Source organism: Pyrgilauda ruficollis, unplaced genomic scaffold, assembly GCF_017590135.1.
Source record: "Pyrgilauda ruficollis isolate IOZ18807 unplaced genomic scaffold, ASM1759013v1 scaffold75, whole genome shotgun sequence".
Lineage (NCBI taxonomy): Eukaryota > Metazoa > Chordata > Aves > Passeriformes > Passeridae > Pyrgilauda > Pyrgilauda ruficollis.
This window is the reverse complement of record NW_024529377.1, coordinates 414,344-434,267: the sequence shown is the minus strand read 5'-3', so window position 1 is coordinate 434,267 and position 19,924 is coordinate 414,344. Positions and strand designations below refer to the sequence as shown.

General features: G+C 41.1%; 1 protein-coding gene across 2 annotated transcripts in view; it reads left to right on the top strand.

Moving 5' to 3' along the window:
• The window catches only part of SNX30 (sorting nexin family member 30), a 46,411-nt gene that overhangs the window by 22,131 nt on the left and 4,356 nt on the right, over positions 1-19,924 (top strand). For both annotated transcript variants that reach the window (XM_041486343.1, XM_041486342.1), the window contains 5 exons: positions 3,871-3,981; positions 7,630-7,788; positions 10,104-10,299; positions 10,958-11,157; positions 16,580-16,666. In XM_041486343.1, coding sequence (XP_041342277.1) covers positions 3,871-3,981; positions 7,630-7,788; positions 10,104-10,299; positions 10,958-11,157; positions 16,580-16,666 — 753 coding nt within the window. The remainder of the gene's footprint in view (positions 1-3,870; positions 3,982-7,629; positions 7,789-10,103; positions 10,300-10,957; positions 11,158-16,579; positions 16,667-19,924) is intronic.

The window sequence follows — 19,924 nt, the reverse complement described above, 5'->3', positions numbered from 1 at the left end:
TGGAACTTAACGGGTCTTGACTGTGATGATTGAATGTCTTTATGTCCTTCAGATAGATGAATGTGCATTTTAGGGACATTTTACCAGAGTTCTTTTTTAGGAAGAAAGAGGAAAGTAAAGCTTGACCATATGTTGTGCAGTCATCTCTTCTGAGAAGACATAAATATGTGTACTTCTAACTTCACTTTCATTGTACTTTCTAGGATGGCAAGGCCTTCTTCTGTGCCTTTTGCCATGAAGGTCTGATTAGCTGAGTGCCATTCCTCAGTCATGCAGTTGCTCTGCAGGCTTGAAGGGAGAGTCTTTCAAGCCAGTCAGTACTAGCCAATGGACCAAGTGGAGGTCTTGTTTTCACTGTCCTGTCCTTCTCCTCATGCTCCCATGAGATTACTTGAACAGGTGAAACAGCTTGATTTCCTAGAGAGAAGCAAGTAAAAGTGATATGAAGTCTTTTTCAAACAGGCTAAGCTGAGGCAAAAAGAGATACTGGAGTCCTAAGATTGTATCCTGAGACCAGCCTTGTTCCCTTCCCCCTCTCTGTCATTCTTCTCTTTTCCTAGTTGAAGATTTTGCCTCAAACTTAAATAGTAACATGGAGGGGAAACTGCAGTCAAATCTGGTGAGTTAGAGAGTAGAACTAGGGTACAAAAATATTTTTGTACAGTCATCACAGGCTAGCTTCAGGTTTGGCTGCTAATTCCTTCCAAGGAAGACAGCAATCTTATGCAAGACCAAGACTTGGTGATTGCCTTAATACTGCCTCTAGTCAAAACCATTCCAGCAATTGAGGTAAAAGTGTCTGTAACTCTGCCTACTTTCCAGACTGTAAAACTGAACCCAGAGTGTTGCACTGCTGAGTTAGTGGAACTGTGCTGGGATTTTCAATAAGTTCCTGGAAAGGTCTTGCCCATTATTTTTGGGACGTTAAGATCTCCCATGTAAGTTTCTTTGGTTGCTTTGGAAGAGGCACATGTCCTTGCAAGATGAGATTTATGAATCTTACTGAGAAAGCAGTAAGAAAGTAATTTTCAATTGTGTTGAAAACATAGATGCTTTACTTGTTGTTTGTTACGGAAATTTCCCTGCTCAACCATCCAGGAGCCTCTTTGGCAATCCCTCTTGCACCACCTGAGTTGGACCCAAGGCCTCTTCCCAGCTCTGCCCCCTCACTCGCACGGTCACACCAGGTTTCTGTCCCTAGGTTTCCCATAGCAGTCTCAGGCGTCCCAACCATTAAAATAATTTCATCACAGCACAATAACAAACTAACAGCTCAAGCTGGTGTCTCTGAGGAGGGACCCTGAACAAAGGGACCCTGCCCTGGGCTTTCATCCCCTCAGCAGTCTAAGCGAGGGAAGGTCTGGGATCGTCGGCTCCTGCCGTGTCCCGGTGTCCGGTCCCCTGGCTGGGCCACAGGTCCCGGGGCCCTTGTGTGCCCAGGGTCGGCTCTCCACGGCCTCTTTGCCTGGGCTGCCCCAGCCTGAGCTCAGCCTGCAGCTCCCACTGCACTGCACCCCGAGCTACCTCAGTGAACGTGTTCCTCAGTGCTGCTTTGACAGTGGCAAGATCCTCCTTCCTCTTATGTGCAATCTGGAAAAAATAACTTATGCTAAACTAATGGACGGTTTGATCTGAGATGCAAATTCTTTCACCAGTAGTGAGGTTTCATTAAAACTTGAAGGGCCTTTATGTTCTGCCCAGATAGTCTTTGAAAAGCTTATTTGCTGTCTAGATTTGATAACCTTTACAGTAAACACTGAAATGTTGCTGCTGTATTTTCATCTCAGAGGAGAAAAGTGATATATGGAAAACTTTGCACTTCTGCTTGTGAAGTAAAGGCAGCAAGAGCAGTTTGCTAGAGGTGAACGACAGCTAATATATGGTTTGTGTACTGGGACTTAACCCTGCTTTCCAGCTCCTGGATAGTCCTATACAGTTTTCCCTAACTATTAGCAGAATAGTGGTTAATAAGCTTCTCAGTGCTAACAGATGGGAGACTTTACCTTCATTCTCATGCTGCAGGATAAGACACTGTAGTGTGTAGCCATTCTGATTATTCTCATTCATTCACTATGTGATTTCTTAAAATGCTGTTGGGCAGTGACCGCCAGGTCACAGAAGCTCTGCCTTCTACTGAGTTATTACTGCCTCATCCCAGCCCGTTTTTGGTTGGTTTTTTTTTTTGGTTTTTTTTTTTTTTTTTAAATTTTTTTATTTTTTATTTCTAGAATAAAGCCGTTCATTCTGTTACTCTAAACAAGTGAAAATGATTCAAATGAAGTCTCAGAAGTCACATTTATAGTGTGGCACCCTTTGATGTTAGATAAGCAGGTGTTACTCTGAGAAGAGTGTAGCTGAGTAAAGCACAGATCTGCAGTGGATATTGGGGTGTTGGTAGTCCCTCATCTACAAACACAACTGCTCCAATTCATGAGGATTCTTTATGTTAGTTACTAGACTAACCTCTATATTGCTTAGAATGGCTAGCAGGTCAAAGAAGGGAGGGGCTGATCCTGATTTCTTTTTCTGTCTATCTGTGCCTTCCTTTAATAGAAGCCAAATCATTTCATAGGTAGTAACACGTTAGATATCTATCTGCTTACAGTATCCTAGACCTACTGTGCTGTTGATACCATGTTAAGGTTCCTGACTTCACTCTAGAAGGAGATTTCATATGTAGAACTTTTACAGGATCCCCAGTGGTGACTGGTGGGAATAAAATGCAGGAATTGAAGAGTTAGAGTCATCCAGAGAGCAAGTGAAGAGGTGGATTGCATTTAAAGGCTGCTACTGGCTGGGACTAGCAAAGCAACCAGGTGCTGGACTCAATGCCAGTTCAAGGCTGGGGTTGCCAGTGTGTTCCCCAGAATGCGCTGGATTTGATTCCTGCTGCAGGCATGTAGTGTGCAGGCACTGCAAGCCATTCGTTGCAAGGTGGATGTAATGCTGCAAGTAACTTCAGTATAGCTGCCTGTGCTTCTCAGTGGGACTTAACTACAAGGGCTGTCTACCTTCTAATCAGGGCTGCTGCAATGCCAGGCTATTCAACAGACACTCCTAGTTGGTACACAGTTTCACAAGTGCTTTTAGGGAGTTGCAGTTTGTGCAGTTCAATCAGCCCCATACAGTCAACCTTCTAGGTTATGGACTCTTCAAAGACTGGATAAAACACTCGCCAGCAGTTTATCTGCATACTTATTTTTTTTTTTCCCTTCAAACTTGTAATGACCTTGCCCTAAAGAAGGAAAATTTAAAAGGTTTAATTTAATGTATTAATATATCTAATCAGCCGTACACATAAGCAGACTTGTTTCTTTATCTTGGAAGTCAACAAAAATAGTCCGTCAAACCTCACAGTGTCTTACGTTCTCACCATCTTTTGACCTTGGAGTGTGATAAACCCATCAATCTTAGAATACAAGACAGTGGTGAAACACTTTTTCACCTGTGGATAGTGCATGTTATAGAATAAACAAGTCAGTAAACACCTTGACTTTTAATTATTGGTGATTAAAATAGTCTTGTCCTCACAATGAATATCTCATAGTCTTTGCAATTGTAACTGCCAAGAGAGAGTAATGTGATGCACAGTGCTTCTGCTCTACAGACTTCTACCATGATAAGAGCAGAACATGTAATGAACTATTAACACATCAGTTCTAAGTAATCATTTTTCATATTGCTGCTTTTCCACTGCCTGAAAGACCAGAGAATCTTTCTCTCATGCTGGCTGCAAAATTTTGGGGATTAACACCTCCCTGCAAGACTTGTCTGGCTTCATCCTTGCCAGGGGTGGCTGTACTGCATTTGCTGCTAAGCTCTGAAAAGAGAGGTGTTGCTGCACACTAAGTCTATCCTGTTCTTTTCCAGACCACACGAGCAGAGTTTGATTTGCCAGAGTATTCTGTTCGTCGGCGGTACCAAGACTTCGACTGGTTGAGAAACAAGCTGGAAGAGTCTCAGCCAACGCATCTTATTCCCGTAGGTAGTAAGCAAGAATCTGCTGTTAAGGACAGTTGTGCATCTGTCTTCCAAGGGTAATATTTGGATGCTATGTGTCTAGATTTAAAAAACAGTACTTCATTCTCTTTAGCTTCCCATTCCTGACTAGTTAGGAAGCTTAGACTTTTCTTGAGTGGCACACCTGAGAGGTAAGATTTGTCAACCTCCTGCAGGGCAATACATGTGCTGACTATGGTAGCTGTGACATAAATAAAATACATTTCATCTATTTGCTCAATTATTATGTGTGTATTTCAAAGCCTCTGGGGATTATGAAAAGCTACAGGTACTTCAGGTTCTAGTGTTGGTTTTCAAGATGGCCTTTTGAGCTGGTTTTACAGAGTAATTTAAAACTGCTTGTGCTAACACTTAATAGCACTGACATGTAATAGCGCAGACTTGGAAATCTCAGCCTCTGGTTTGGTAGCTCTTGCATGCCTTCAGTAGGTAGAAGTTTACCTAATAAGACTAGCTAAACTACTGCACCCATTGTTGTTGAAACTGGTGATCTGACCACCTTATTTGATGTGAGGAGGTTAGTACTACCTTATACGTCTTCTGTGTGAATAGGTAGGAAACCTGTGAATCACTGCCTTCACTGATCACAGAGCCCTTTTGAGCAAAGACATTTAAAACACCCTGTAGGAATTGAATTGGCAGGAATAGCAACACTACTAGCATACTTTAGCTTCCCTCCCTCCCTCCCTCCCTCAGCAAGGAGTAGGCTGTGTGAGAAGTATTGTTAGGTTGCTCTATGGTTGAGCACTGTTTAAGTCCTTAATTATGCTGGGACTTGCCTCAAGTGGAATAATAGCTGAGTGTCTCAGAGATAAGAAGTACTTCACAAAATCATGTGACACCACTAACTGGCAACAAATATGTTTAGTGAACAGTAGTGAAAAGAAAGGCCGTGAGCTTGAGAGCATAAGGTGGAGGCATGTGTAATGTGTTAAGTGCCCATACTGTTTTCTCATGCCCCATTCTCTGAACAGCTGGAACAATCACAATTCAGTTTCTGCATATTCTTGGGTAACTAACAGGCAGCCAGTTCTGCCTGAAGCCTGCCAGGCTGTAAATAATAGTCGAGTAGCAGAAGGTGAGTCACTGCTGGGGAATCAAGCTGCTTTGCTCCTACCAGGAATTGGTTGCAGACAGAACAGCAAACTTAGCATGAGTAGCTGTAATACTGGACATGGAACCAGCTGCAGAACAAGCCAGTATCTTAGATGCCTTTCTTCTAGAAAATCTGGAGATAAAGGATGTGCTGTTAATAAAGGACATAAAGGATTTTTATCTGTTTATGCACAAGTTAGCAAATATGGAATTTCCCATTAATCTCCCTCATGCAGGGTATGGTAGGGAGACTGCTGAATGCTTTATGTATTTATTGTCTAGAAATAGATGAGGTATAGAAGCTAAAGGCAGTTTCAGATGCACTGGCTCAAGTGTTTTCTGAAAAGATGTTTCAAGACAATCTGAGACTGTCTGTATTTGTAATTACAGATACTGGAATCCCCGAAAGCCTTCTGTTTTAACAAATTATCAAAAGGGAGTTGTCTTCCTAATCTCAAGATAGCAATTCTGCCTAAAATCTTCCTGTAGCAAATGATATGTCTTATCAGTGCAGTGTGTCATGACAGCCTGCACTTGGGAGCTAAAACTAAGCTCAGTATGGATTCCTCTTCATCTCTTCAGTTACTGATAGTTACTTCTTTTTAAAAGATCTGAGACATTCTAATATTTTCTTTCAAAAAACAGTAAAACTGGTCTCAGTTCTTTCTCTAGACTACAATGGTGAACCTAAAACAGCCTAGGTTCTTGTCTTGGGATGGTCATGTTTGGATACTTGAAGCCATTTCTGATGGAAATGAACTCTGCTCATACATTTCAGTAGGGAAAAATAAAATAAGATGAAGGATGGAAGACTATAAGACAGACAATTAACACACAGTTAAAGCAAGATATCAGTTCCTAGCTGTGTGTTTTGATTACTTGAGATGGACCTCCAGAGGCCTAAAATGGAAAGGAATGTACCTAGTGCTGTAGTTGAAACCAGGTTAAATGGCAGAAGTCTTTGTAATAGACGTGCATTCTTCAAATGCTCAAACTTTAGTGATTACTCAGTGCCAGTTTGCATGTGTTCAGTTGAACTTTAGACTAGTTGGTTCTTTACTGTACGGTTCTTTAGACTAGTCTTTCTTTCCCTCCTTTTTTTTTCTTTAAAATTTTTATTTTCGTCCTGAGGTAGTGACTTCCTAGAGTCCCAGGTAAAATTTACAAAGCAAAGGAAGAGAGTTTCTTCCTCCCTGAAGACTAATGCGCAAGGCATTATACTGCTGAAGAAGTCTAATGATAGTGTACCTTATGCTGGTTTAACTAGAATGACTGACTGATTTGAGTGTTAAACATAATCGGGTAAGTCTTAAATTGTAAGAACCAAAGACAGTGGTGAAAATGTAGCTCTGTTGCAGCTAAGTCATGCTGGCTGTGCTCTTCTAGGAAATACAGTTTTCATGTACAACCCACAGCAGTTCGGATATGGTGGGAAAGCAATATATAGAGGTTTTTTTTCTTTAACTATTTTGACACAGATTTTAGATGACAAACTCTTTGCAGAGGAGAATCCTGATTCCTGAATTGGGTGAAAATGGCTGTCACTGCTAGCCTAACTGTAAGCAGATTGTCTGGATGGACTTGTTCACAAAAATGAAATACAAAGCACAGTTTTAAGTGAAGGCCATGGTGTCTGGATAGAACAAAAGCAGATCTAGTGGTAGAGCTGAAACTAACCATGCATCAGCTTAAAAAGTTATCCTCCATCCAGAGTGGTACTTTGGAGTCTGTAATCCAAGTGTAACAGAGGGGACTGTATAACTAGCAAGTCTGGAGACAGTCTGGGCTTACATGTCAAACTGAACTGCAGAGATGAACTGATGGACTCTAAATAGTACGATGTAAAAGTGGATGTATAAACAGGCCTTTGTCACTTACTGAAATGTACTCAGGAAAGTCAGCTGTGATAGATGACCAGGTGTGCTCATACTTCAGAAAAGATCCAGCCGTTTGCTGTGTCAAGCCCCTGGTTTGTTTTTGCTCAGTGTTCTTACTAAGGCTGTCAGCCTTTTACAGGAGACCCCTGTTGAAAAGCTCTAAATTGTTCATAGAGGGTGTGTGGGGAGTAAGTAGAATTGTCCAGTTCTCTGAGTTTTCTGAGACTGGGCAGACTTGCTTCAGCACTGCGTGGTGGGATGGGTGGGGGGGTGTGTGTGCTTCTGTTATAAATAGCATGCAGCTCTTCTGGCATCTCTTCAGAGCTGGATCTTGAACATGGATAGCCGTAGGGAGAGCAATCTAAGCTATGCTAAAAGTATTTAGTGTGAGTACTGTCTGACTTACCTGGTGTGACTCTCAGCTGAAGCCATTCAGTAGAATGGCTAGTTTTAAACCAGACCAGCTTAAGGATAATTCTGAGCACAGCTTGCGTCCCATCTGATGCATGGTTCCTGTTCACAAACACAGTGCTTCAGTTCCTGTTAAGACTGGAATTTCATTGCTTTGTTTGCTTCCAAATAACAGAAGCAAGTCTTTGGTCTTTTGAATCTTGTGCTGTTTGCTTATCTCTGACAGCCTCTTCCTGAAAAATTTGTGGTGAAGGGTGTTGTTGATCGCTTTTCGGAAGAGTTCGTGGAGACAAGGAGGAAAGCATTAGACAAATTCTTGAAGAGAATAACTGATCACCCAGTGCTGTCTTTTAACGAGCACTTCAATGTCTTTCTCACAGCTAAGGTAAGCCAGTAACTTTCAAATGCAGTTGTTGACCTTTGCAGTCCCTTCTGAAATGAGGGTAAAAAGGCATTAACAAAACTACATGTGCAGATCAGAGCTTCCTCTTCCTCCAGAGGGTTGTTGGGCACTCTGACTATGGTGTGTGACAGACCCTTGTGTGTGACAACAGTATGGGTTCCCTGAGCTTGAATGGAAGAGGAATCCCCTCTGTAGATTGATAAATTGAAGTCTCCAGACCTGCTTGTTTTATAGCATGTAATCCTATTATGCAAGAGAGAATAAAAATTCAGAAATCTGCAGACTTTAAAATCCTCTTTTGGGAGGAAGGAAAGGGGGAGAGGAAGAAAAGTTTCCCTTGCACAAAAGCTTGCGAATTTTTTGACTTTTTATCTTGTCTGTTCTTTTTATACTATTTGCACTTGATGCCCTCAAAACTAAGCATGGAGGCCTCATTCTTATTTGTTCTCAGCCAACAATTTCAAGCTTGTCTTCTGCATGACTTATGCAGGAATAGTGCAATTTTCTTGGCTTTCTTTAGAACTGCATTTCAAATAAGACTAAGAGGACTTGCAGCTGTACTTGGGTTTTACCAGATAGGTGAGAAGTGCTGTAAAAGTACGCCCTTCCAAAGTCACATTACTCTAGCTCACTTAAATGTGATTTTTGAGCTCACTTCAGGTTCATGCTTTGCTTGCTGTTAATAGTCAATTTCCAGTGTTTTTATTTCCCCTCCATGGTGAAATTAACCACTGAAACAAGCCAGAAATGCAGAATTTGTTTAGCATGTTAAATGTCATATAGCTCTGTTCCTCTTTTGATCTGTCCAAGCATGATGCTGCTTTCTTAGCTGCTTTATTTGTCTTCTACCATCCCTGTGAAATGAATGTCAAGGGCTTCATCCTCTGTGAGGTGAGGGGAAAGGAGACCTGTTCTGCTGACTGTCTCTAATGTTTGAACCTGCTCTAGTGGAGCAGTGAGGTGTCAGTTCAGTGTGCTAGGACTTCAGAATTTACTTACTATAGGAAGTTGTAAGATCACCTCCTGGTTGAAGAAGAGAGACCAACATTTCTTCATATTCCCTGTTTGGACCTGTAACATACCAGAATGCTTGAGAGAGTGAGTGAATAATTTTGAGTTCAAGGATCTTTTCTGATGCCTGCTTGCAGCTCATGCTGAGGACATGGGGAAAGCAAAAACCAAATTGCATTTAAATGCAAACATAATGGAAAATTATAGTAGCTGCTAAGATGTCAGGTTTTCTTAATCAGACTTAGATTTGATTTACGTTAATTACTTGGAAGGAATACCACAGTACATGTTTTGAAGATGGCTATTGTTTATTTGTTTGTTGGGTTTTTTTTAAGAACACTCAAGCTTTTAGTCTTGTCTTTAGTAATATGTCTGAACTCTTGATCTCTACAGCCTGCTTGGTTTGAACACATCTCTTCCTCAGGATCTATAGGATAACCAAACTATAGCTCCTGAGCCTGTTTTGAGATGTTGAATACTGACCTCTGCTGGAAGAAGTAAAATGAAACCTTGCCAGCGTTTTGATTAACTAAAACCATTTTTTTTTCTGGTATGCTGTTAAGGTGATATCCCATGAAAATTGTAGACAAGCAGTCTTGTTAGCATAAATAATCTGAAAGCTGGTTTATGTGAATGTGTAAAGGAGTGTGAAGGAAGTTTACACTTTCTGTGCCGCAATATGGATGCATCTGACCCAGCCTGAGCTACAGTCTCTCTTGCAGAGAAGCTTTGCTGGTCTCCTCATGCTGCATTTTTTCTGCATGCAGTCTTCACCTGCCTCCTGTTTGACCACAGAACTGGAGTGAGGAGGCTGCTTACCAAATAGGTGTGCAATGTGTAGCTCTATAGTAGGTCATTAGAGCCAGCTGGTGCATCTGTTTAATACTGGTATTGTAGCCATGACTTAGAAGTGTGGGTAGCTGAATGATGTGAACTATTTTGGTGGAACCAGAGCTGTTAATAAGCCTGCTTCCCTGGTGAGAGTACAGGAGAATGGGAAAGTATGGCCACATACAAAGTTTGACTATGTATTTATTTCTAATGTACTTCATACTGTTGTCCTGGACAATTTACCTCCATGGAGCCTTGAAGCTGTGCTCAGCTGTGCAGCTTGTAGAAAGCAAGCCTTTGTTCAAGGCTGTATGTCACATGTAGTCTGTTGCTTTCAAAAGATTTGATCTTGACTAGAAAGTATCCTTCACTGTATTAATATTTAAACATGTAAGTCAGTATTCCTAAACATATTCTTTTTTTGTTTAGATTTGTTTGTTTGTTTTAATTCCTAGGATCTTAATGCCTACAAAAAGCAAGGGATGGCTTTACTGTCAAAGATGGGGGAGTCTGTCAAATACGTTACAGGAGGCTACAAGTTAAGAAGTCGGCCACTGGAGTTTGCAGCCATTGGGGATTATCTGGACACATTCTCTCTAAAGCTTGGTACCATTGATAGAATAGCACAACGGATCATCAAAGAACAGTTGGGTAAGGACACAAGGTGTTCCATCATAATACTGCAGTCTGAATGCTCTGTGTCTTATTCTGGTTGATAGCATGATCATGACAAATCGTGTTGATGATTCTGGCCTGTAATAAGTCACACACAGGGCAAAATCTAATGCCTGTTCCAGATTTTAAAAAGGCCCAAAACCTAACACAGTATCTGGTATTAGCTCAATTCTCCAAATATTTTTTTTAAGTTGAATTTTTATACCAATCTACTGTCTTACTGGAGTAATTTTTTTAAGACTTTTGGAAGGTGGAAGAACCTGTAGATTGCACCTGGAAGAGTACAAATGGAATTCCTATACGAATACAAGCTTTACAAGTCTAGTAACTCTACAACTCAACTAGTAGAGTTAGGTTTTACATATGTTTAGAAAACTGACCTTGGCTACAGGTGCAAGAGTCTTTGTATTAGAAGTTGAAATGGTAAGTTAAGAAAGAGACATCTTGAACCTGTTGCCTGTGCAGCCATAGAGCTCTATTAAGTCTGTTAAGAAGCTAATACAACACAAGCCTTGACTCCCTGTGGGGATTCATGTTATTCAAAATGGGTGTGTAATTTCACCTATTTTGTGTTTGCTCATCTTTGTGCCTTGCTCTTTCTCTGTTAATCTATTTTTTCATCTGCCTCTTGTAGAATACTTGGTGGAACTACGAGAATATGGACCTGTTTATTCAACCTGGGGAGGGCTGGAGGTTGAGCTGTCAGAGCCACTGGAAGGAGTGTCTGCCTGTATTGGGAATTGCTGCACAGCTCTTGAAGAACTCAGTGAGGACATGACAGAAGACTTCCTACCTGTGCTTAGGGAATATATATTGTATGCTGAGTCCATGAAGGTAAAGGGAGGCCTGAGGCCTGTGACAGAAAACGCTGTCATGTTTGCCTGAAATTAGTGAGTTCATTCTTTTATTATCTGTCTGCTCTGCTCTTCACTCAAGCTAGGGTCAGTATTGCAGGGTGTACAAAACATGTTACAGAGTTGCCCCTTCATTGGTTTGGGAGGTGGTACTCTATAGGAGACATCCTGTGGCTGCCTAGAGTCTTTCTTCGAATTGAATCCGGTTGTGCTTCAGCTCTTCACTGCTTTGCTACAGGGACACTGCATGGTCCAGCAGGAATGATAGCTTTAGCAGTTTCTATCATTTGTATGTAGCAGAGTTGGGTGCCTTGTTTTAGAACCATGTGTCCAAATGACAGACATTGCTTCCTCTGTCATCCCCATACCCTAGGCATGATATGTCTGTTGTTAACAAGTTCTGCATACCAAGTAACTGCTTAAAGATGTTATTCTGTTACTCATAGTTTTTAAGAACTTGATGTTTTACTGTTTGTGCAGACATAATAAAAGCTACTTTAGTGTGGGTTTTATTCTCTTGAAGTTATGGAGCATTGGTAATTAATCACATCTAATGGGGAAAAGAATTACTGAGTTAACTTCACTAAAAAATGATATCAGGGACTTCAGTTTGTCCATCAGAGCTTTTCACCACTTGCCTGTGGCACAGTATGTGTGCCATATATAGATATATATAGCAGTCCCACTACAGGGTACTAACAGACAAGTTCCTTCTGAAGACTTTCCACTTGGAACAGCTGTTACAAGGCTGCGATGTGCACTCCTTTACAGATCTAATAGCCCACTGTAAACTTACAGTCTGAACATGGTAGTCCTTCTCTATCTTAATCTCATCCTATGCTTCTCAAATTGAGAATTTAAACACTTTCTTGTAGATGTCTTTTCTCAGCTTCAGGAGCTGTACATTTGTGTGGTTAAAGTATTCTTGCAGGTGGCTTTGCACTAATTCCATGGGTATATTCTTTGCTTTTGTCACCATGGATTTGACCCCAGCATAAATGAGGTGTATTTTCTTTATGGGTCTATTGCTTGAACACAGTGAGCTGTAGGAAGCCTTGTCTTGGGATGTTTGGACTGTAGGAAGTGCAGGCAGATGGAGTGTGCTTACAAATAAACAGAGCATGAGGTTAGTGAGTTAAAATACTTTAACTCAGAACATCTGGCTTTTGATGCTAAAAATGCCTACCAAAGATGGCATCTGAAGGGGCAAGCTGAATTGTGAGAGGTGCTCTTCAAAAATACAGCAGGGGAAATTTTTTTAAGCTGAAAGCCAGGGTTTCTTCATCTGAAGAGGTACTTTAGGCAGATAATCACCACTCACCACAGGCAGAGCGGCATTACAGACTTGCATCTAGGCTTCCTTTTGGCCTTTAGAGCCCTTTTAGAATGGCACTGTCTCCAAGCCAACAGTTACTGTACTTTCTAAAGTACTTGCTCAGCTAAAGAAACCCTTGCTTTTTAGCTTGAACTTTTTAGACTGTTGACATGACTTTCTAGTGCTCTAAACAATTATGCTGTTTAGTGTCTTGGACATCTTATTAGCTTTATTCAGTCTAAAAATTTGGAAATCAAGAACAAAAACTATCATTAGCCAAGACAGACGGTTTGTATTTTCCTTCCCTCTCAGACAGCAAAACTGAACTCTCTCAGGTTCTACAAAGTGCAGCTTTCTTCTGCTAGAAAGCATCAGCCTGTTCTGTTTTCTGAAGTGAGCAACTACTGAACTGTCCTTGCAAAATCCATAACGCTAAGTAAGTAACCAAGGTTAGTAAGGAGTGTACCCTTGGAGAGACTTTCTGTTGAAGGGGTTGTCCTCTTCACTAGCAGTGCATTCCTCTTCATCAGCTGCTGTGAGGACTGCTTGTGAGATGAAAGTCTGTTTTTTTCTTTCAGAGCATATCTTTTGTGCAGGGTACTTGATGGAGGGTAACTCTTCAGGTACTAGGAGTTAGGGCAACCTTTCAGGGCAAGCTTTCTTTGTTGCACACTGTACTCCTGGTGTAGGTTTGGGAATGTGATCTATAGAGCAGTTTATAGCTGAATGTCCCTTGAGTAAGAGCTTCCAGATTATTGTCACTGTTCAGAGATGAAGAGGTCTTGATGTCTGCAGGAGCACTGTTGTACCTAAGGGGAAGAGCCTGAGAGAACTGCACATATTGAGTCAAAGCCCAGTATTCTGTTTGAATATTGAATAGAATTGAATATTGAATATTCTACTGAATAGAATATTAGCTGTTTTGAGGGAAGCCTAGCCTCTAGATTTGTTTGAAAGATTTGCAGAACAGGGCAGAAGCTGGTGTCATGGGCTTGAGTTAAAATGTGTGCTGGAAGTGTCTAGAAGAGACTCTTTCCAAATTACTTGCCTTGCTCAGCACTGCTTAGGCCACAACTGTGTTCAGTTTTTATCCCTGCTGCACACAAAAAGATAAGAGGGTCTGGAAGAGGGTCTGGTCGAGAGACTGAGAAGCCTGCTGTATGAGGAAAGGCTGAGAGAGCTGGGTGTGTTCAACCTTGAGGAAGAAGGCTGAGGGAAAATCTTACCACCATCTACCAGTGTTTAAGGATTGAGTACAAATATGATTAAAGCTCTCTTTTCACATGGGGACCCATGGAAAAACAGGGACAATCAGTGCAAATTACTCCTGGGGACATTTTCATTGAACACGAGGAGAATTTTCACAATGGGAACAATCATCCTTTGGAATAATGTCTCCTGGGAAGTGGTGGATTCCCCAACACTGGGCACATTTAAGATACAGCTGGACAGGGTGCTGATCCATCTTGTCTAGACTGTGCTTTTGCCAAGAAGGGTAGGATGAAATAATCCTCGAGATCTCTTCCAGCCTGGTATTCTATGGTTTCTATTACCTGGCAAGGTGATGTCTCAGTTCCTGGTGCAGTGAGGCCCTTGTCAGCAAACGTGGTACCACTTTTGCTGATGTACACTGGTGTTGCCCTGGGAGGCGCATGCAAAGGACAAAATCTCCTGTATATGATTCATTGCAGATATTAGGATGTTATATGACTTCTGTTTGCTCAACATTGCTAGAAAGGTTTACCAAGTGATGTGATCCCCTGGGGTGTTCTTGGATAATACTTTTAATGCATGTTTTAAGCAAGCACCACACTACGAGGTAACTATGTAAGTAGCTAGAGATCCTCCTGTGATGTTTAGTCACAGTAGGAAGCTATGTGGTGCGCAAACAGGATTGAAATTGAAATTTGAGGTAGGAGGCCCATGGCAAGCTCCCGAAGCTCTGTGTGGGCCAAGGTGTAACGTTTCAACTAAATACAAAATGGTGAAGGACCTCCTGAAACTAGGCTAAATCTTCCATGCTCAGACACCACTTATTTACTTTTGACCTAAAATAACTGAAGTGTGTTGGTTGAGGTTTTTCAGTTTTGAATTTGGTTTCTTCCAACTTTTTTTTAAAAAAAAAAACCCCTATTTTTCTCCCTGAGTGAGGCCTTAACTAGTATTGCATGATCTGTGGTAATTTTGAGGATACTTGGTGCAGAGCTTTTCATAATTGCTGCTAAAGCATCAAGGCATTGATCAAGAACAGAGGAGATAGCTTGGAGGTGCCAGAGGAAAATAGGAGACAAGTGAAAGGGAGGGCAATATTTTTTTCATTACCTACAGGTCAGCCATTACGGGATACTTAAAACTGTATTCACAAGCTCATTGTTAGTGGTCCCCAGTAGGTGGACTTGAATGCTTAAGGGCAATTAAGACACCTGTTCTTTGAATCCAATTTGCCAATAACTGTTAATCATTGGCTACTCCTGCTACAGATTCAGTGCTAACTCCAGGCTTCTAAAGGCAAAATGCAGTTGCTGGAGGCAGTTGTTTTTCACAGAAGAAATTTCAGTTGATTCAGGTTCAAGAGGCAATACAAAGCAGAAATATCTATTAAATCTCTCAGACTTTTGTTGCATTGGTAACCTCAATCACTTAAAGGCCATCCCACATAGTTGCATAGATTCAAAAGGGGCAGTGCTGTGGTTTTTCAACCAAACACAACCAGTGGTATGCTTCTGCACCCCTTTTGAAACAAAAGAAAGAATTAATCTCTTCAGGTTTGCCCTCTTTTTATTGACTAATGTAATAGTAGCTTTGCGGATAGGGTGCCATTCCCATTTATCATGGATTGAACGTCTCCACTCTAGAGCAACTGCATTGGTGACCTTCTCTTGGCTTAAGAAGGAGGAGGGGGATGATCATGATTAGTAGATACAGGATTTGTATGTCCTTAATTGCTCTTAATTAGATCTAGACTGGCTGTTAGAGCTCTGAGGAGCTACTCTTCTAAAAACATATTTCTGTAGGCAGCAGTGCACATGACTAGTCCTGTGTTACTGGCCTTGTCTGGACCTGTTGTAGTGACTAGTTACCACTTGGCGTCCTAGTGGGACAATTCCTTCTAGGTGGCAGAAGGGAAGACTCAAAGCCAAGTTAGCTGCAAGAGAATTTCAGACTTACAGAGAGTGTTGGCTGACTTCCCTCTGAGCATTTTTAATAATAACTTTGCATCAACAGAGTAATTAAAAACTACTAGTTGTTTCTTTGTGAAACCTGAAGTGGTAAGTGGCCTGCTCTTGCAGACACAAAACTGTTTATTTTTTTAGTAAGTGATTCTTAGAAAGACTAATTCCTGTGGTTGTTTTCAAACTGTAAGACTGTAGTATAAACTTAGTGAAGTTCTTTGTGGATATAGTACAAGCTAAGGGTAGCATCTTTGTCTCTCTATTTTGAAAATACTCTGTCAAGAAAATGTTTACTGCTTGAGAACCTCTCTCAGGCAGTCCAGTGCTTTTCATGTAAATTGTCCTTTTCAATTTTTTTTTTTAATGAAACCGACAACTAAACACCCCCCCCAGCCTGATCTAAAATAAAGGCTTCCTTTTGCTCTAACACCAGAATGTGACAGCTTGCTTTAAAGGATTCTGAAGAGTCTTTGCAAGTGAAAAGGCAGCTGTAATACCTTCTGTGGTGGTCTTCCTGTCTCTTAGCCAATGCTGCTTGAGAATATCAGAAACTTTGCATTAGTCCTCGTCAGCTTTGATGCTTTTGTTTGTATCCATTTCATGGTAATAATAGGTCAACTGATGAATTAAATTTACTTGGTCAAAGTTATATTAGTGGTTTCATGATTGCTTCTATATTGCATGCCTCCAGCTTGATAAAATGTTGAATTTTATCTGCCCTGCCAGCTGATGGAGAGCAAGTGCTGTTCCTTATCAAAAGCTACTCCCTAAATACTGTAAAATAGGACAAAGTAAATCTGGAAGTCTGACTTTGGGCTTACTTGGCACTGAAGATGTATCACTTTAGAGTTTCTTGTGGACTGGGGGAAGGAACAAGAGGATCCCTTCACAGCTCTCTTTTCTCTTGCCCATAGAATGTTTTGAAGAAGAGGGACCAAGTCCAAGCGGAGTATGAAGCAAAACTGGAAGCAGTAGCCTTGAAAAGAGAAGACCGTCCAAAGGTTAGCACTTACAATTGCTCTACAAAAACAGTTTGCACTTACACTACTTCCTGTAAAGAATGGAGAAGCAGAACTTGCTTTTTTCCTGGATCTGGGGGCTTCTTTGCAGTATAAGCAGTTTTTGGCAGAACAGAAGTTTGTTGTTGGCAAGCTGGTGTGAAATAAAGACCTAAGTATATGTAACTTGTTTAACAACTTCTGAACTACTGATCTCTCACAGTTTAGAGCAGGATAATTCTATAACACTTCAACAGCAGCCAGCAGTCACTTGGACTGTTCAGTGACAGGTTAACAATGCATAGGTAAAACAGTCCCTGGTGACTCAGCAGTATGCCAGCTAGCTGAGTTAAAGTCCTGTCCTTGGCACTGTGGAACTGTATTGTTGCAGAACACTGCTTTTGGCTGTGGAAAACTCCTTATTTTGCCCTTTCTGCTAGGGAGCTCTACCTGTGTGATGCTGAACAGAGATGGCATGTGTCATTGGATGACTCTGATGCTGGGCACCATGCAAAAGCAAAGCTGTGAACTCACATGCTTATGCTGCCACCTGCTTTTGCAGGAAACAGAGTGCAAGAGCCTTTTCTTAAATCACTGCAGCTTTAACTGATGATGGCAACAGGGTTTGTTCCCTTCCTCTGCTTGGAGGTTTTTGGTTTCCCTTACATTTGTGTTAATAATTAATGTATGATTTTCCAGTATTATGACTGCTATACAATAAGGTTCACTCTACAGTAGGTTCACATAGTATTTTGAATCTAAGAAGCTGAAGGGGATGATAGCATAGAAATGTTAAAGTGTTTTTCTGATCTTTTGTCTATAATGAGCTACAAATAGTGGTGTACTAGGTGTTTTGTGGTGCTCTTGTATTTGGGTCTACTGCCCACCCCTCTGCTGGCTGGGGTACTGCCAAGGAGGCCTTGCAGGCCCTGTGCCTGCTACAGTGTGGTACACACTCTCCTTCCTCAGTGTGGCTTTGTATAAACAGGTGCTAACAGTTGTATTTGGGATGGAGGGAACTAAATTTAGCATTTCCAGCAAGCCAGTTCTTAAGCATTTGACTGTACCAAGACCTTGATACAGTGGAATTGATGAATTTTGCTAATCTTGCACATGTTAAAAGTCCTTTGGATCTCATATCTCAGAGGGATTATTTTGAATAACTTTTGGAATATTTTTTTGGTTACTTACACCTCCTCTCAAGAGTATCAGGATATTTTTTGGCAACTCTTGTACCTTTTTGTAACAGAAATAATTTGTGTCATTTACAAGATGAAGTTGAACAAACTGTGTGGAACGCCTTGCATGTTCACAAAATACTCTCTCTGGGTTTTTCAGAACCTTTCCAGCTGGAGGATATGTCATTATCTGTAAGAGCTGGTAGCTCAGAGCTGTGCCTAGCATTATATCTTATATTCAGCAAGGTCTCCTGGCTGTGACTTGCTGGAAACTAAAAGCCGGCAGAGAGTCATGTTGTGGAATGGCATTTGTCTTCCTTGGCATATTTGCTGATTTGGTAGAAATGATGTAAAAAGATCCCAAACTAAACCTTAAGAGAACAAAGACCTTTGCTTAGCTCTTGAAAGACAAACCTATCACTACTTAAAAATCTCTCACTGGAGGGCATTCTGGGCCTCCTGTGGACATACCCAGCCTGGCATCACAGAGCTCACCAGGCCATCAGATTGTTCTGGCAGTGAAGTCAGCCTAGAGCTCAGTGGCCTATGAATGCAGAAGGCTTGTAGTGCTGCTGTGGCTCTCTGTCAGCAGGTACTACTCAGAATGCTGAAGCTTATACCAAAAGCCACCACAGTGGCTTATTGTATTTGCAGGGACCCTCGTGGCAGGGAGGAATGATGAATCTGACTCCGTGCTCTCAGAAGGCTAATTTATTACTTTATAATACTATATTATATTAAAGTATACTATACTAAACTATACTAAAGAATACAGAAAGGATACTTACTCAATGCTGAAAAGATAATAATGAAAACTCATGACTCTTTCCAGAGTCTTGATACAGCTTGGCACTGATTGGCCAAAGAGTAAAAACAACTCACACCAGAATCCAATGAAACAATCACCTGTGTGTAAACAATCTCCAAACACATTCCAAAGGAGCAAAACACAGGAGAAGTACGTGAGATAATAATTCTTTTCCCTTTTCTCTGAAGCTTCTCAGCTTCCCAGGAGAAAAATCCTGGGCAAAGGGATTTTTCAGAAAATGTGAATGCCACAGTGTGGGTGGTGTTTACCAGTAGCATCATGGTGTTCATGTGGAGTCTGCAGCCTTTCAGTTTCTAACATGTGCAGTGGTATTGAAATGCCTCTCTCTCACATATTTCTGACCCACGCTGAAGCTGATTTTGCAGTAATCTAACTAGCACACTGAAGGATAGGTGTGGTTTTGTTTTGGTGAGGTGAAGTTTGTCTCTGATGATCTGTTTCATTCTGTCTTCCTCAAGGCTTTGAAGTGTGGTGATCTATGGGAAAAGTAAATACAGCAGTACAGAACTTGAATAGAAGGTGGGGGAAGAAAGGCCTTGTAACAGATAACAGTTTCCCAAGACCTAGGAAGGTAGAAATATCTTTTGCAAATATTAGTTGTCTAATTAATGCTGGATTTGTTCTGCTTTAGGACCATTTGTTGCTTGGTAATGATGACGTAGAGGAGTTTTAAAGTGGACACGCTGTTTGTAATCGACCACACTGAATTACAGATATTAGGCAAGCTTAGATTTTAAGACAACAGAATTGTCACAAAGAAGATTAGATGCAAATGCAGAACCCCATATCATATATGGCTCAGTTCTTGCCTACATATACCTCTCTCATCAGTTGAAATTGACTGCTAAAATAGTCCTGGGCCCTTTAAGAGGTGTTGGAGTTTGAGCCAGTTGTCACTTTGGTTTTGTGGCTTGAGGGGTTTTTGAACTATTAAGTAGCTGAGAGCAGGTATCAGTAAAGAAGTAGCATTCCCCCTGAGTCCAATTGACTTTCTTCCTGGTTCTTAGTTGTTAGCTAATATTTAGTGTCTCCATTGGTAAAAACAGATAAAAGCATCGGCTTTGATACTTCAACTTAGGCCCAGATTTGAAGATAAACATATAATATCTCTTTGCATTTGAGTTTGCACTGATATAAAGTGCTTAAAAGCTATTAATTAACTTAAAATTCTGTCGTAACTACTGAGTTGCAATTTATGTACTAGGAAGCTGCAGTTTATAAGGTAAGGCATTTGCACACCCAGATAGGACTGCT